Here is an 18359-nt window from a genome sequence, read left to right on the forward strand (position 1 = left end):
GAGATAAAATGATCTCATACTGCTGGGCCTGCCAAGTTTTGCTGTGAAGAAAATACAGTGAGAACTCTCAAGTGGTTGATAATTTCACATTGATAATAGGCTATTAACAAAGGATGAATAAGAGCTATTCACTGTTACTCCAAAGCAGGTTTCTTCAGAATTTACTGAACTAGCTCATGAAGATTCTGTATCGAGCTAGGCAGGACAGACACGCAGAATTTTTTTCCCCCAATTCATTTTTATTTTGGTTTCCAATTTTAACCGCATTGATACAGGAATAATTCATGCAAAATGTATCATCTTAAATACAGCAGAGAGAAAACTCACTGTTCAGAGGATTTTGAAGAGTTCCATCAACTCAACACAAAAAAATACCAGGAAAAAAAAATACTAAATTAGCAGCAATAAAATAAAGTGCATTTAGCCAAACTTCTTTAATATGAGCCTGGAGGAGTCTGTTCTTGCAATCCATATTCTCATACACAAGAGTTGATCACTCCCCATAGGAGGCAGAGGCGAACTATCTGTGTAGTATCTAGCAACAGTGTGAACTCTTCCACCAGTCTGTATTAAAGGAGTTCAGTTGTATTTTGCTTTAGTTTAAGAAGAATCAAATTAATTGGCAATTATGTTTAACTTTGATTCTGTTAATATAACATGCATAAGGGAATCTTCTCCAGACTCTAGTGGCTAGGGTTAGATATTCTTAAGGACATTTTTCTGCCTGTGTTAGCAATTTTGCTTTAAAAAAGGTTCAAGAAATTCTTACCCCTCACTCTACAGGCCAGATTTCACTGCCATGGTGAGAACGCCCAAGTCACCAAAAATCTCTGAAGAAAGCATTAGCAGTATCAACTCAGTAGCAAGATACCCTGTTTCACTTCTACCAACCTCGAAAGGGGGTTCAAAGACCACAATATAGTGTGGTGTATCTGATTTGAAGCCTATGCCACTTATCAAATTACCTCCTGAAATCTGCACAAAGACCTGGCCACTGGAGCAGTGAATGTCCCAGAAAGTCACATCAGCACTTTCCAGAGTCCCCATGTGGCACAGCATTATCCTTCCTGCACTCAGGAAGAAAATTTCCTACTGCAGCAGAGATCTGCTTATTGTTTTGACTCATCAGCAAACCATACAGCCTACTGTAACGCTGGATTAGCAGCCCTGCAGTCTGAAGGGTGGAGTTGATCAGCAGGACATGCTGAGGCTGCCTCTTCTTACATATACACTAACAACAATGACCTGGAGAAACCACCTGCAAAGGCAAGAATTCAGTCTCTTTGCCTATTCAGTCTTTGACCTCAGGAGCAAGTTTCTGCAAGCTGGGATGGCAACTGTGATGTGAACACACATTCTTTAGGAAACAGACTAAATTATTCCCATTCCCCAAAGGCTATGGAAGAGCCATCAGAAGGCCAAGACTTTCCAGTTTGAGTTGGATTCAAACCAGCAAGCTAGAAGTGAAACATTCCATTACACCATAGCTAATCTCCTGGCAGGATCTATTCTCCTCCCTTCCATCCCAAAATGCAACTGACTTGCTTCTTGTGACAAGAATTTAACAGAACTCTCAGTCTACCAACACTCTGTGCTAATCCACTGGAAAATCCCAAATCCTAGTACTTGGAGGTTAAAATAACCTAACTGGCTTAATGCTACTTCACTATTTATCCTCCCTCAGACACCGGATAACATCTCCCTCCTCCTTTCTGGGACTAGACGAGAAGTACGCTGGTTACTGGCACATGGGTATCGACATCTGTACTTGAGCAAGAAATCATTCTAAGCCTGTTGATACCATTTTCAAGCATCGTCAATATGACAAACTCCCTTCACTCTTTCTAAACTCAGCTGGGACCTCCTTAGAGTTAGCCCACAGGGACTCATTCTGGATTCTTTGGAGACATCTCTGACTTCTGAAGACATACCAGGGGAAAAAGACACCCTATCAGGTGCATAAGCATCTTCCCCACCAGAAGAAAGCTTCCTAATAAACATGGGGGTGGGGGTGAGAGAGAGAGAGAAAGAAGAGAACCTGATCTTATTGAAGTCAGTGGGAGTTTTACCCCCAGTTTTCAATGGTAACAGTGTCAGGCCCACATTGTTCTGAATATGTTCAGAACAAAACTGGTTTTGGAGTTTGCCCTAAATGCAATCTGATCTGTTTATAAATAAAGAAAAGCTTAGAAAGTTATGGTGACCCATTGCTTCCCTGGCATGGAATTTCCACACCAATACACATCTCCTTGGCTCCATATGAGCTGCACTGGATCAGCCCATCTTCATTCTGTTGTCTACCTTAAAAAAAAAAACAAAAACAAAAACCCAAACTGAACCACATTAATGCAGACAGTAACATCCTACAGAAGCTCTACATGAAGCAAGATCTCCTACAGCTTGTAATCTACCCAGTCCTAAAGGCCATGCAGTGATAATGGAATTCCAGAAGCCTGCATCCCAAAACACACACTCTGAAAAAACACATTTGTCTATATACTTCATAAAGTAGCTATTCACACACTGATGACTGGCCCATCTCAGATCCTGTTTATCTTCCTCAATAAGATACCAATTTACCTAGTCACCAAATGCAACTGCTCATTCCACTAACTCCACAATAACTAAACGATGACAGCCAGTTTTGTCTCTGTCATGATTTGTCTCTCAAGTAACACAGGGCTAGGCAAAGAGCTTTCTTCAACTGAAGAGCTTGCAGGAGGAAGATGCCCCAAACCCAAAAAGACCAGGAGAAGAAACTTACTACAGCAGGATCCCAACCCCCAACCAAAAAAAGATTTGTTTTCCGCTCCTGGGTCTTATCATTTGCACGGACACTTCTCCATGGAAAGAAATAGAGCAGCAAGTCTCTCTCCTGTTGTATTGCAGTTGAAGAGTAATTGAGAAGTGTGGGTAGGTCTCTGCACGGGCTGTTAGTGATGGGCCTCTAGATGCATGGGGGGGCGGGGGAAGGGGGAGAGAAATGGTCTGTGTTTAGATGACTAGCTGCTTTTCACACACATCTGATCTTGTGACTTTGTACCTCAAAGGATTATCGAGATCCATCTTTATCTATTAAGGTGGTAATTCATCAAGGGAGAAGTTTTGTTAGAATAAATCTAAACTTGATAAACTTTGGTGATTAGTGAGACGTTTAAAAAAAAAAAAACAAAAAAAAAAACCTGGACAACTACCATACTTCATTCTGCATTACAAAAGCCCCCTGTAAGCGTATGAAGCAGAAGTTCCTCCTAATCTCTGTGGCAGGTGAGAAGAGTTATAAATGTATGTTGAGAGGTTGGACATGACACGGGAAAGCAGAATCCCATTGTTCACATGGTGATAGACCACGCAACAACTTGCTTTCGCTCATCCTCCTTAGCGATTCCATCACACACCATGTTCTCTGCAGCGGTTAAGAGAGTACTGAAGGGAAATGTTTTTTTGTCTTCCCACATTATCTGCTCTGCTGCAGGTACTGATGTGTGAACATGTTGAGTTCACTGTCCAGCCAGCCTGCTTTATTCCTGCAAGAAGGAAGAAAAAAGTCTCAGTTAGGCCTACGCATTGAAGTTAGTTAACATTCACTGCTTACTCTAGTCTGAAAAGGGATGAAACAGATGCATGAGTGGCAAAGAATTGAGAGAGCTGCCACAGAGTCCCATGACTAGGTGCCTCTACTCTAGGTCAGGGAGCTGGCATGGACAGTGAGCTATAAGTTTTGGGGTTCAAACCAAAATCCTAGTTGCAAGTTTAAAAAGTGATCTTATTCTCTGTTTGTGGGAATGGAACATTTGAGAGGGGAGCTCCCTGCCCTCTGGAATGAAGGTGAACATCAGAAACTCATATGCCCTGCAATAAGGAGGGGAAAGGCCATGTGTCTGATTTGAGGAGATATGAGTGGTCCTGAAGGACCTTGTAAGACCCATAATTTTCTTGGGTTTGTGATGATCCTGACCAGATCTAGAGTCAGAAAGAAATGGTGAAGTCCCAGATATCAGGCTAGTGCCAGATGACTAAAAATGTCTGGCAGCGTAGAAAAAATATATAAATAAAATCCGTTTTTCCTACAGAAGGAAGGAAGGAAGGGGCTGAAGGTAACAACCCCACTGCTACCCAAGCTCCAGGAACATCCTGGAACCCTCTCTTCTTACAGGCTGAATGAAGGAAATGCCATCTATATGAAAGCAAATAACAGATCTATGTATAGAAGCAACGTAAGATCTGGTCCCTTAGGAACACACATTGACTACTTGGAAGATACAGAGATCAATGACCATGTTTACTTCACTTCCAAGCAGGAGTGAGTTGATGCTACAGTAAGGCACATTCTGACCTGAACAGTCCAGGGAAATCTTTACATTACATGTAATTGTGACTCCACTAAAGATGACACAGTATACAGACTGTTCTCCATGAATTTGCTGTCAGGAAGCAAAGATCTCACCTGAGCAGTTTTGCTTTGCTCTGCAAAGAGTCCAAGATTTCAATTTTTTTATTCATGGCAGCAATTTCCTGCTCAAGATTCTCCCGTGTGACATCCACCTGCTGACACAAGTGAGCAAATGTCCCAGCAAGCTCCCTAGAAAATGGAGAAAGGAGGGAAGAGAGAAGAGATCAAAGTCAAAAGGTATTTACACTGTGCAAAGATTTGATTATACCACCTCTAGAAAGCCTAGCTTGACACTCTTTCTTCCCATTCCAGCTTCAGAACATTTCAGTCAGCGAGCAACAGGGAATTTACTGCAAATTCTGGACAGTGGCACAGGAACTTCAGAATCTGATATTCCTGAAGAGTTAGTGCTCATGTTTAAAAGCATCTGGTTACTATGATGACAGAAATACATGTGATAAAAGTTTCAATCCATGCTCATCCATCACTGTGCATTTTTAGAGCTGGAGTACAGACTACGTACAACAGACCTGTCATGCGGTAACCAGGGTGACAGCTGGCCTTACGTGGCTTAATGGAGAGTACCTTGAAAATAGCGTTATTTAAAAGAGATTAGATCAGAGGTGGGCAAACTATGGCCCGCGGGACCATCCTGCCCGGCCCCTGAGCTCCTGGCCCGGGAGGCTAGCCCCCAGCACCTCCCCTGTTGTTCCCCCTTTCCCCCCAGCCTCACCTTGCCACTGGTGCAATGCTCTGGGCAGTGGGGCTGCAAGCTCCTGGGGAAGTGCCGCTGGCTCCAGCCGGGCAGCGCTGCTGTAGCGCAGCCAGCCACTGGTGCTCCAGGCAACGCGGTAAGGGGGCAGGGAGTGGGATTGGATAGAGGGCAGGGGAGTTCGGGCGGTGGTCAGGGGCTGGGGGTGTGGATAAGGGTCGGGACGGTCAGAGGGCAGGGAACAGGGGGGTTGAATGGGGGCAGGGGTTCTGGGGCAGTCAGGAAGGAGAGGAGAGGAGGGGTTGGATGGCGTGGCGGGAGGCAGTTAGGGGCGGGGGTTCCGGGAGGCAGTCAGGAAGGAGGCGGGGGGGGGGGGTCCAGGGGGTGGGCCCGTCAGCGAACAGGGGGTGTTGGATGGGCAGGAGTCCCGGAGGCAGCACCTCCCCTAACCGGCCCTCCCTCCATACAATTTCTGAAACCCAATGCGGCTCTCAGGCCAGAAAGTTTGCCCGCCCCTGGACTAGATGAACTGAGGGAACTCACTGTTGGACTTGGTGGCTGCAGTTGGAGCCTGTGTAGCTGACAATGAGCTGCAGTTTCTCACTCGCATACTCCACAAACTGGCGTTTGAAGGCTCGCTCCTTCGCTTTCATAGTCCAAGTGAGGCGCTCATATACATAAAGGAGCCCGTAAAGGCCAAAGGAGAGAGCAATCAGTCTCCAGCCCACAGCCTTCCAGACCTGCAATAAGCACAGTACAAAGGTGGCATAAGTCATCAGCCAAGAATAATGCTAACTTCTTACAATGGAACAGAAAACATTTGAGAAAGGTCCATAAGCGTAAGGGATCCCTTTCCTGTTCACCATATCTCTGGCTCTGAAGTGTAGGCAAGTAAGCAAGAGCCTTCTTAAAGAGATCTTCCATATCTAGACAGTGTGCTATATGGACTAGGGCCTTGGACTCTAGTTGGTGTACAGCAAATCCTCTCTCGAGCAACTTCAGCCAAGTCTCCTGACTTCTAATTTTGGATGCCAGGCTTGAGGCATGTAGAGCTTATTTTCGAAAGAGCTAAGCACCCACAACTCCAAATCAATGGGAGCTGTGGGCACTCAGCACCTCTGGGGAGAGAAAAAAAAAAAAACAAAAAAAAAAAACAACCAGCCCAAAATGTCTGAAGTTGGGAATCCCAAAAATGGAAGTACACAAAATCAGAGACGGATTGTGAAAGTTTCAGTCTCAACCGCTGTTTTAGTTTCCCCATCACTGAAATGGGAATAATACTTAGTTACCACCCATGCTCAGAAGAGTAGTGGTTAATGTTTGTAATGTGCTTTGAAAGTGTTATTTTATCTTCTTAACAACCCTGAATCCACCCCCAAACTTCAAGTGCAATAAGTTCAGTGGATCTCTCCCTTTTGATATTCCTTGGTATACAACACTTCACTCTGGGCTCCATGACGGACGAATATCACATCAGCCACTGACTGAAGCCTGCAGTCTAAATAACTTTCCAAATCAACAGCACAACTAGCTCTGTACAGACAATTGTTTCTCAGAGATTTTCAACCCACCACTCCACCAATCACGAGGATCCCCATGGAAGTTCTGGAAGTCAGTGATGCCAATCCAGTCACCATAGACACCATGAGCTCTTCCTGGGTCATAGAACCCTGGGGTAGGGGAGGCAGACTGGGATTCGCTGGGGTTAAAGGTAAAGGACGTTGAATCTAATTAGAAGGGAAAAAGAAAAAAAGCCGCAGATAAAAGGGAGAACGCAAGCCACAGCCGTTTCTTTCAGAGCTTTGACAGTCACTGAAGTCTTCAGTGAAACCCAGTATCTACTACCGACCCACTGAACATTTAATGAGAGGTCGTACCTGGTCATTATAGCCCATCAAGGCCCGGCGACTGTTCTTTGGTCCCAAAAACCTATTCACAAGCATTGTCCATCCAAGAGAAAAATGGAATTCAACGTCCTCCTGGAAGTCGGCACAAAGCTTGTCACAGTTCAGGTCATAGCTGAGTGCGAAGCATTGTCGGGGGATCAGCATGTCTATCTGACCCCGTAGAGACACTGGGAGAAGGGGCTTTAAACCATCTGCAGATGAGAAATGGGAGAGGATAGGAAAAGTGTCAGCATAATTGAGAAGTACGAATGGGCTTGAATAGAATCAATCAGGCTCTCTGTTCTGTGCTTACCTTGTTTATCAGTTAATTGGTTTTTCTTTTAAAAAAAACAAAAACAAAAAAACCAAACCCAAACCTGACCCAGAACAACTGGTAGGATCTGAAATTTATTATGGCCAAATATGGCACTAAGGTCCCCAGAGCAGTCATTCTCCAATTTTCCATGTTATAGACCACTTTGTGAGATCTTTCTGTGGACCCTTCCCTTGCCGCTTCTCTCCTCTTTCCCCCGCCCACTTCCCCACAGTTACCTAGAGCAGAGGTTCTCAAACAGTGGTCTGCGTGCTCCATTCAGGTGGACCGCGGATAGTTCCCTCTAATCTATGGACCACTGCAGTCTATGATCCATAGTCAGAGAATATCTGTCATACAGACGTTGCCAGAGGCATTGTTTACCCCTCTCCATCAATTATATAAATTAGCACATGCTCCGACATTAAAAGAGGCAAATGCATCAAATCTCCACCATTTGGTTTTATTTAACACAAATGGCCACTTTATTTGCCCTGACCACACTAAACCATAAACCATCTTTCATAAAATAATTTTGAAACTGCTCCAAGAAAAGTATGGTTCCTGCCAGCTGTGGGCGGGAGCTTTGCTAAAGCAACTGGCAAAAAGCCCCTGAAGTGGGACTAACTGAAAGTACTGTAAATTATGCACGTCACAGTATCAAACCTTTTTGCGGTAACATGGAGAAGATTCCTATTCCTGATATGAGGTCTCGTCCAGAGCATCTTGTCACAGCAAGATCTGCAAGGTTTTTAGTTAGTAGTACCACTGCGTTTTTGCTGCATAAGCCTCATTAAAAGTTCTATTGTTTTTGAAATTTTATAGAACAAACTGCTCCCAGGCAGAGGAGGTGGGTGTGAAGTTTCAATCTAGAATGAGTTTCATGACATGGAAAACCCCTGAAAACAGGTATTTAAGAAGGACCATGTAGACACTCTGAACTAGTGTCTCACTAAACAAGGCACTATTAAGTGAGAAGTTGAAACCAGTTCATCTAAACCTGCACGGACACAATGGCCATGCTAGACTTATTCCCGTGTGTCTGCAGTAAGAGCTGGTTCTTTACATGCTGTACTGACCAATCATTTCTTGTTGCATGGTTTGCAAGGAAGCAGCAATGGCATTAGAGCATCGATCTGACATGTTACGGCCCAAACCCTCCTCAATGTGTCGATGTAGTTCCTGAAACAGACAAAAAACAGAAGCTGACATTGAAGCAAATCCAGACACAAGATACATCCCTGTCCAGACTGCTCATTAACTGCAGGTGCTAGAATCTCTCAAAACAGGCAATTCTTCAAAATAGGAACCATAAATTCTGTCCACCCCCAATCCCGCCATCTGTTAAAAGTAGTTCAGTATTGCAAGAGGGAAGTGAGGGGGCAAGGAAGAATAGAACTGACCATATGCCCTCTGCTTTGGTGAAAATGCTGCTTACATTTGATCCACACAATTCAAAGTGAAACAAGATACTAAGGCAACTAGTGCCTTACTGTCATGCCCTACAATTAAATACTATATACTTTTATACCAGTCTTTTACTACTAGGTTAGTCTGGAAAGCCCCAGTTCCTTTTCTAGGATGTAATGAAACCCTCAAAGCACAAGAGATAAATATGAACACGCAATTTCCACACTACAAAGACCTGTGCCTACACCCTGTGCACTTGAAAGTTAAGTATTTTAAACAGCTGGTGCAATTACTGAGCAAGAAAGAAAATTGTTTAGATGGTTGGTCCAACATTTTAAAAGCCAGTGTTGTTACTCACATTCTTGTAAACTTTGAGGACAACTGGAGATGGGTGGAAATCCATCTGGTAGTCATCTACCAACACTGAGAGCCGCCTAATCTCTTCAGCCATTGCATTCGACACCTGAAAGCACAACCATATAGTGCATGTACAGGGTTATCTGGAACACTAGCAGAGAAAACTCAAGACTATTCCCACGACAGCTGAAACAATCTGTTAGAAAAATTGATTTGCTAATAAGCACTAACACAGATAAACCAGTTGCCCCTACAGCAATAGGTCTCCACCATGTATGTTTCAGCAGAACCCCTGTGACTTCAGTGCTTATTTAGTCTGTTGTGTTTTCTCAGCTCCTAATCCGCCTCCCATCTTCTAGTCAACCCTTCACACCTTTCCTTTCATCCCTCGGATTGTTCTCTAGGCCAAAGAAGCACCTGTTCCTTACCTGTCTTTCTACTTCTTCTGTGATCTGTTTTATTTTCACCTTGTAGTCTTGAGTGAGCAGCTCCAGCTGTTTGTCAATAAAACCCAAGCGCTCCTGTCGTTCCTCTCGCATCTCTAGGCAGTAAACCCTGAGAAAAGAAGGTGCCTATCAGAAAGTAGCATCAGCACATCTCTGATCTGCAAGCTAAATGGAATCCCAGAGTTAAGACATTTGAAGGGAGCAGAGATTCTCTTTCCCAGGGACAGGCAGTAACAATATCTAAGACATGTTATACACAAGTAGCATACAGGAGAGATAGGAGGTTTCTCCATAATTATTCATTAGATGCAGGTGTAATGGTACATGTCCTCCTGTCCCCAGAAATTTTGTATGCTATATTGTGATTTTAAAAGCAAAGGCCTGATACTCATGTTACCCAGACTCCCTCCCAGAAATATTCAGTGCAAGCTTCAGCCTTGTGTGCACTGAGTCTCTGCAGCTGCTCACCTCTGCTCCTGGGCAGCAATATGCAGAGAATCCATGATGAGGCGAACATCTTCAGCAATCTGCTTGGCTCTCACTGTGTGTTGCTCAAACTTTGTTTTCACTGCAGACTGTGAGATACATTCCTGTGCACACAGAGGCAGCCATCACAAAATCAACAGCGACCCGAGGCATTAACATAGACCTCTCTCCTGCATCATTTACTGTCAAGACGCAGCATCAGCTCAAAGTTACAGACTCCATTCCTCCCCCCCCCAGACGACTGTGACTCAAATAGTAGCTTGGTACGAATGATGGTGCTTACCTCAAATCTTCTCTCGAAGTTTTGAAACTCAAACATTCTTACTTGAAATCCTTCTGCCAATGCTCCACCTAGGATGACACAAGGTTACCAGGGCAAGTTTACAGAAAGCGAACAGAGAATTTGAAGCACCAGCAGGAAAGGCAGAAACATCTCTGGGGCTGGTTCTACTGACCTGCCAGATACCTTCTTGTTTAACTTTGGCTTCTCTTCCCTCCCTCACTTTTTAGTTAAATCACCAATTGATGATTTGGGATAAGACAATCTCTACCTTCCCACACAAATAAAATGAAAGACAGAGCTAGTAGTTTTCCTACCTCCTTCCGGCATCCCTTGAGCTTTCTGAATCCTGGCATTTAGCACTTCCTTCGCTGACACAAAGAAGATGCGGTCCCCAGCCTGTGCTCGATCCACCACACCCAGCTCATCCACTAGAAAACTGGTGCAGCGCTCCATGTGCTGTCGACGGACCTGAAGGATAAACCCACACACACATTGTTTTGAAGTCTGCTTGATAGTCCATGCCATTGCATGCAACTGGATCAGGTAACCAGATGCCCCCTGCAGGCCCTATGTAGCAATACCAGTCTACAATAAAATTATTTTGCTCTTTTATAGCTCCTTTGTGGGTCTCAAAGCACTTTTCATATATTAAGCCTCACAAATCCCTATGGGATAGCTGAATACTCTAACTATTTTACAAATACATAAACTGAGGGACGAAGACATGAAGTGACCAGTCCCAGGTCCCCAAAAATGTCAGTGACAACAGGACCTCAGAAGTTCTGCATTCCAGGTCCTTGCTGAAACCATCAGACCATACTTTCTCCAGGCCTTTTTCCAGATGACTCCTCAGCAAAGTCCAAACTGTAAGAGAATCACCCTCTATTACCACTAGCCACGCCTCTGCTCCTAGAACGGAGACTCCCAGTTTGAGTGAACACCAATTTAAATATAGCACAAACCTCTTCCATGTATTCAGGTTCTGAAGCTGATGCATCCCAGCGGTTATTCAGGATAAATATGTTGGGGCAAGACAGACGCTCATTCACTTTGTGGAAGAACTGCTTCTCCTGGTCAAAGAAATCCCATATCAATATGCAAAGCGTCGGACCATTTACCCCAAACCAGTAAGCCTTTACAAGTGGGATTCGAGTTACCGTTTGCATCAGCGTGGACTCCGAGTTTGCCACTAACACAAATACATCAGCATCCAGACAAAACTTGTCAATCCAGCTGTCCAGCTCTGTGGTTACATCAATGCCAGGGCTACAGAAAACAGAAACACAGACCTCGCTAGAGCTATGAAACTTCAAAACCACAAGCAGACAGACAATCTCCGAAGGAGAAGCAGCACATTACATTTCCTTACAAAAGAGGCTTTCAAAAGGTGTAGCTGCTCAGCATAGCTAATGTCCATGCTTGGGCTACCTTGTGTTCTGGGGCTGCTTAGTTCAGGAAATTAAAGGAATGATGAAATGGCACTCCATCTGCATTTCTCAGCTCTGCTTCCAGGTCACTTCATGGCAGAGTCTCTGCATGGGAAGAGTGAAGTCTCTCACCTGTCCATAAGCACCAGATCATCCTTTAAGAGAGGACATTTGGAATTGGGCCACATCACACTGACCAGGCTGCCAGCATTCAGAAATTCATTTTGATGGAGAGCATGAGCCAGTTGGTTGACTGTCTGTCGAAGGGAAGGGAGGGAGGAAAGACCAACAGGAGTACGTTATTAAATGTCTGATAATTATTCTAGCATTTATCTCCCCGCCGTGAAATATTCACAGACAAGAATAAGTCAAGACCCAAACGAGAATCATTTTCTCCCTTTACTAAAAAAGGGGCTTCCCCACAGAACTGCACAGGTGTCCCTACTGAGAAAGGTCTCCATCTATTAGGAACTACTCAAGGGCAGGATTCCTTGCACACATTACTGAGATTACATTTACCAAGAGAAAATTCCTTTCTGAAATCTCTTAGATTAGGACAAAGTCCATCTTCATCATCATATACTAATTAGGAGCTTACCTTGACACTCCTCTTCTCCTCTGAGCCTTCAGTAAGTAGGAACGCATCGTGACCGTCCGTCCCCTCCACACGCAGGAAACAATTAGTGGTGTGTCCAATCCCTGAGGGAAGGACTTTATCCCACAGCATGGCATTTATCACTGTACTTTTTCCATTGCTTGTCCTGGGGTTAAATGCAGAATGGTTCATTGTGTTCCCAAGGCACAGCTGTGCTCTTTGCATATTACAGCCACTCAAATCTCATGTCCCAACCAGCTCCAGAAAGCGTTCGGCCATATATTAGAAGCGTTCTATCAGTATAGGAATACTGAAATACTACACCAGAAGAGCACTCCTAATGTGGATGTTTTGTTCGGCATAGATTATTCTATCTCCCCATAGCTAAACAAGCCATACCACTAATGATGCAGTTTTTCTGGTGTGTCTGAGTGTATTCTTGGGGCTTCTGCTGGCACAGATATGTTGATGGGAGATCACACCTCTTCACACTGTCAGAACTGTGCCAGAAGCAGCCCCTCAGTGTAAACGTGACCATAGCGTATTAGCTGCCATATGCAACTTGCTGGTGAATCAGTACTAAAGGTTTACTCTGTTATTTCCTTATTTTAAAATTTCTTCTAAACAGAGTGAGGGATTCAAAATGAAAGTGAGAGAGTACCAATGATGATCAGACTTTTACATTTCAGGGTCTGGACAGTTTGTGTTCCTATAAATACTTTTCACTGGCCATGATCCTAAAGATCCCAGCTGCTTCATTGAGAAGAGTCCAGGCAACACAAGTATCCGACTCACCTGCCAAAAAAAGCCACTTTCATGTGTCGCCGTGCCAGCACCTCACTAATGCCACTGACTTTTGACAGGTAACCTTTGACCTCCAATACCTGCTCTTCTGTGGTGACAGGGTCAAGTTCCACATTCCTGTGTGTTTCTAAAATGCAAATAAATTGTCCCCCTGAATTTCAGAAGTAATTTATCAACAGCACCTGGTCAAAATGAATCTGAATGAATTTAATCTAATTCTCTGGAGTGTAGTTATATATTTATCTGCGTGGCAATCAGATCCTGTTGTCTGAGGGCCACACAAAAAAGTACACCTTGCCTATGCCCTGGAGCCTGTTTCACTGGCTGTTGAACAGTGCCCCTCTCTCTATCTCTAAGGGTTGTCATGTAAAAAAGTGCCTTGAACAGCACATAGCTGACATTTCACACCCCAAAGATCCTTAAATACACTGCTGTGCATTTCTTAATCTGTTAATGCCAGAAGTTGGCACATGTGATATACACATGTTGCCAGAAATTAGATGTCAGGACCATAAGAATCAAAGGATTAAAGACAGAAAAAACCCAATGCAGCCTAGTACAAGACTAATTTCCTTATTATTATTATTATTTTTTTAATATCAGTTCAACGATAACTATAATTTGAGATCAACTTTAACATTCAGAGGCCTGTACCTTTATCCAAATTTGATGCAATTTCATCTCTTCTATACATACGTATACAGGTCTAGTGATCGCATTTAATCTAGCATTTTTTGTGTGACAAACCGAAACAAACAAAGCACTACTCTACACATGATGGTGGGTTACTCAGGGATACAGCTTACCTTCCAGGAATGTGGAACTCTCCTGGATATATGCAGCCAACTGTTCAAAGATGCCATTGATTTTCTTCTTTGCAGTGACGAAATGTTTGAGTGGAGAAGCATTTACCTCGGCCATGTGTCTTTTATCCTTCTTTACAGCAACTATGGACTTGGAGCGAGTGAACAACAGGGACATTGCGCTGTGGGGGTGGGGGCAATCTAATAAGATACAATTCCTTAAACACTAATTCCTCCCCAACTAATGTGTCTATGGCCCAAACAGCTAAAAAAAATAGCTAACACATTTTAAAGAACACCCTGTTACAAAGAGGCTATATATTTCACAAACAAAAGTGTCTGAGTAGCAGATCAATATGAATCATGCTGGTGATTGCCACCCAGATTTCTTGTATGGACAATTTAGATTTTAAAATCTAAATTTGATTGCAATTTTTGCTTCACATGGTATTTAAGCCCCCAATCAACGGTCACGGAGAAACTCACAGAAATACATGATGGAACGATCAGCTACAGCCATCTACTCCAGAGCAAGGAATTGAATCCAGGCCTGCCACTTACCACGCTAATAACCTAGCCACTTCCTTCCTTCCCTTTTTCTAATCTCTAGTTCCTTCTAATATAGATAAAGTCAGAAAAAAGCATTGGGAGTCAAAAAAAAAAAGTTACTTCACATTTATGTTTGCAATATTGTTGTAGCTGTGTTGTTCCCGAGATATTAGAGAGAGACCGTAGGTGAGGTAATAGCTTTTAGTAGACCAACTTCTGTTGGTGAGAGAGACAAGCTCTGTGTAAGCTTGAAAGCTTGTCTCTTTCACCAACATAAGTTGGTCCACTAAAAGATATTACCTCACCCACCGTGTGTCTCTTGATATTTATAGCATTTTACTTTTTTAGAGTACTTCCAAATGTTAGAGAATATTTCACAGGGATGTTGAAGAAGTGTTGTATCCCAATTGTACTGATGAGGAAACTGAGGCAAAAAGATGAAGGGACTCCAAAAATAGAACATAGTTCTTGGCTCCCTGCCATGTGCTCCAAGTCACTCCACTACACATGCTGCCTCTGGAGCACAGCATCAAGCATGCTGCAAAAACACTGAACTTCAGTCTCAGAAAGCAATGACAGTGCGTTGGTGAAGCTCCCTATAGCACCAGAACAATCATTACTGCATTCCACCATAAGAATGGCCATACTGGGTCAGACTGATGCCAGGTGCTTCACGGGGAATGGACAGAAATGAAGGACAAAAGGCATCACCCCCAAGATTCCTAAAAGTGCTACTAAATAAACATCTCAGAAAAGTTACTTTAACAGCCCACCCTAGTGCCCCTACATCCAACTGTGTTGCAACATGAACGAGTCTAAGCCCTTCAGAGGAACGCTTATGGAAAGAGGGAAGTATCCTTTTTGCTTAACACTGTGCAGAAGCATGTAGCCCACTACATCAAGAGCTCATACAGAGACATCCACAGTGAAGTGCTGTAGGAACACCTCACCCTCCATCCCTTCTGCTTTTCATGAACCAACCCTTCTCCACCCAGTGACTCTGCCCCTCCCTGGACGGGGTGCGGGGGGGTCGGGCAAGCCTAGCTTACTTTCAGGATTAGTGTTAAATTTTCACAAGCCAGGCATGGTCAGCTCCCTCTGTCCTGTGTGCCAATGAGTGTTTTCCACAGTGCTCCCTCCTCTGGGTGGGGCTCAGTCTGGCAGCTCCTGGGGCGATGTGGATCCAGCCTGTCCCAGTCAGGGGAGGAGAAGGAGCAAGATCAGATGGTGCACACAGACCCAGGAGGGTTAGGGGTGAGTGGCTCTGGGGGAAGGCAACCCAGGGTCTCGCACGCATGAGTGTGCACAGGGGTAGATGTGGGCATTACATACCCAGACCCCACCACGCGCTCTGGGCAGGCACACCCAGCGCACACACCTTGAAGCAATGTGCCTTGTACACCAGAGTGCGCACACCCCGACCCCACCCTCCCCAGTGCCCTGCACATAGTGTCTATCCCGAGCCCGTGAGCCATGTACACGTGAGTATACACACAATAGTCCCGCCCTACTTGTGCCCTGCACAGTATGCACACCCAGAGCCTGCGTGCCACACGCATGTGAGTGCGCACACCCTGACCCGGCCTATTAATGCCCTGCACAGTATGCACACCCAGAGCCTGCGTGCCACGCGCATGTGAGTGTGCACAGCCTGACTCGGCCCTACTTGTGCCCTGCACCGTATGCACACCCAGAGCTCGCGTGCCGCGCATGTGAGTGTGCACAGCTGACCCGGCCCTACTAGTGCCCTGCACAGTATGCACACCCAGAGCCCGTGTGCCACACGCATGTGAGTGCGCACAACCTGACCCGGCCCTACTCGTGCCCTGCACCGTATGCACACCCAGAGCTCGCGTGCCACACGCATGTGAGTGTGCTCAGCCTGACCCGGCCCTACTTGTGCCCTGCCCAGTATGCACACCCAGAGCCCGCGTGCCATGCGCACGTGAGTGTGCACACCCCGACCCCACCCTCCCCGTGCCCTGCACATAGTAGGTCTATCTATTTTCTGCAGAAAAGGACCTAGGGGTGACAGTGGACGAGAAGCTGGATATGAGTCAGCAGTGTGCCCTTGTTGCCAAGAAGGCCAATGGCATTTTGGGATGTATAAGTAGGGGCATAGCGAGCAGATCGAGGGACGTGATTGTTCCCCTCTATTCGACACTGGTGAGGCCTCATCTGGAGTACTGTGTCCAGTTTTGCGCCCCACACTACAAGAAGGATGTGGATAAATTGGAGAGAGTCCAGCGAAGGGCAACAAAAATGATTAGGGGTCTAGAGCACATGACTTATGAGGAGAGGCTGAGGGAGCTGGGATTGTTTAGTCTGTGGAAGAGAAGAATGAGGGGGGATTTGATAGCTGCTTTCAACTACCTGAAAGGGGGTTCCAAAGAGGATGGCTCCAGACTGTTCTCAGTGGTAGCAGATGACAGAACGAGGAGTAATGGTTTCAAGTTGCAATGGGGGAGGTTTAGATTGGATATTAGGAAAAACTTTTTCACTAAGAGGGTGGTGAAACACTGGAATGCGTTACCTAGGGAGGTGGTGGAATCTCCTTCCTTAGAGGTTTTTAAGGTCAGGCTTGACAAAGCCCTGGCTGGGATGATTTAACTGGGAATTGGTCCTGCTTCGAGCAGGGGGGTGGACTAGATGACCTCCTGAGGTCCCTTCCAACCCTGAGATTCTATCCCGAGCCTGCGAGCCATGTACACGTGAGTGCGCACACACCCTGACCCGGCCCTCTCCCCTCGCCGCGCGCCCTGCACACGAGGGGGCACGCAGGGCCTTGTCGGCGATCGGCGGAGGGGACCCAGCCCCCACAGCTGCCCCCCGAGCTCGGCCTGCGGCCGTTACCCGGGCCTCGCTTCCGCGCCGCCGCCTCGCCCCCCAGCTGCCCCTGCCCGGTTCTCCCGGCCTCTCACCTTCACCTTCCCTCCGGCACAGCCGCCATGACGCCCCCAGCACCATCATCAGGGAGCGCCAGGCTATGGGCGTCATCACACCGGCGCGACTGGCGGGAACGCGACGGCCGCTGCCTCACGAGGAGCGCCACGAGGCGGGTCCGACGGGTCGCTTGGCCCGCCCCTCCCCCAGTGCATTATGGGAGGGGTAGTCCAAGCTCTCCCCTTTCCCTAGGCCTCGTAGGAGCGGTAGTTTGAGGCCCTCGCTTTAGCCCAATGCCTCGTGGGAGTTGTAGTTTGAGGCCCTCGCTTTAGCCCAATACCTCATGGGAGTTGTAGTTTGAGGCCCTCGCTTTAGCCCAATGTCTCATGGGAGTTGTAGTTTGAGGCCCTCGCTTTAGCCCAATACCTCATGGGAGTTGTAGTTTGAGGCCCTCGCTTTAGCCCAATGCCTCATGGGAGTTGTAGTTTGAGGCCCTCGCTTTAGCCCAATACCTCATGGGAGTTGTAGTTTGAGGCCCTCGCTTTAGCCCTATGCCTCATGGGAGTTGTAGTCCTCAGAGGTTGACCTTCCCCCTCCTGCTCTTTACCTGGGCATGGGAGCTGGTGGGAGCAGCAGCAGCATTAGGGTGCTGGGAGGAAATTCATTTCTGCAGCCCCAGGGGCACTGTGATGCTGGGCAGACAGGGGCATGGTGCCAGCCCGCGGGAGCTATGCCCGCTGTCCTGGACATAATCCAGCCCCGCGTCACCCGCCGGTGCCAAGGGCGCTGCCCGCTGAGCTCCGCCCCATCAAACTGCAGCTGTACTGGCCAGAGGTGCACGGATGGGGGGAAGATAGCTCAGTGGTTTGAGCATTGGCCTGCTAAACCCAGGGTTGTGAGTTCAGTCCTTGAGGGGACCATTTAGGGATCTGGGGCAAAAATTGGGACTTGGTCCTGCTTTGAGCAGAGGGTGGGACTAGATGACCTCCTGAGGTCCCTTCCAACCCTGATA

The 18359-nt window shown here is 46.2% G+C and overlaps 1 protein-coding gene across 5 annotated transcripts; it reads right to left on the reverse strand.

Moving 5' to 3' along the window:
• Positions 1-218: 218 nt before the first annotated feature.
• On the reverse strand, positions 219-17647 carry MFN2 (mitofusin 2). 5 transcript variants are annotated; one of them, XM_037881129.2, is made up of 19 exons: positions 17386-17647; positions 15514-15652; positions 13919-14097; positions 13104-13239; positions 12312-12474; positions 11846-11970; positions 11444-11552; positions 11249-11356; positions 10601-10754; positions 10287-10354; positions 9986-10107; positions 9500-9626; positions 9073-9177; positions 8384-8486; positions 6983-7203; positions 6677-6832; positions 5649-5845; positions 4448-4582; positions 219-3527 (listed from the first exon to the last, which is right to left on the reverse strand). In XM_037881129.2, exons 3-19 carry the CDS (start codon positions 14091-14093, stop codon positions 3458-3460), a joined length of 2274 nt encoding a protein of 757 aa, XP_037737057.1. In that variant the 5' UTR covers positions 14094-14097; positions 15514-15652; positions 17386-17647; the 3' UTR covers positions 219-3457. The 5 variants fall into 5 exon arrangements, with proteins under 5 accessions (XP_037737057.1, XP_037737058.1, XP_043387496.1 ...); XM_037881130.2 differs by lacking the exon at positions 6677-6832 and having other exon boundaries at positions 17386-17589; XM_043531561.1 differs by having other exon boundaries at positions 11249-11552; positions 17386-17589.
• Positions 17648-18359: the final 712 nt, after the last annotated feature.

The sequence above is a fragment of the Chelonia mydas genome, chromosome 18, assembly GCF_015237465.2.
Source record: "Chelonia mydas isolate rCheMyd1 chromosome 18, rCheMyd1.pri.v2, whole genome shotgun sequence".
Classification (NCBI taxonomy): Eukaryota; Metazoa; Chordata; order Testudines; family Cheloniidae; genus Chelonia; species Chelonia mydas.

Coding starts and splice junctions, on each gene's coding strand:
- MFN2 (XM_043531561.1), bottom strand. CDS start 14,093: ATGTCCCTGTTGTTCACTCGCTCCAAGTCCATAGTTGCTGTAAAGAAG. Junction 13,240..13,918: donor GAGTTCCACATTCCTGGAAG/GTAAGCTGTATC, acceptor TTTGCATTTTAG/AAACACACAGGAATGTGGAA. Junction 10,755..11,248: donor AACCTGAATACATGGAAGAG/GTTTGTGCTATA, acceptor TTTATCCTTCAG/GTCCGTCGACAGCACATGGA.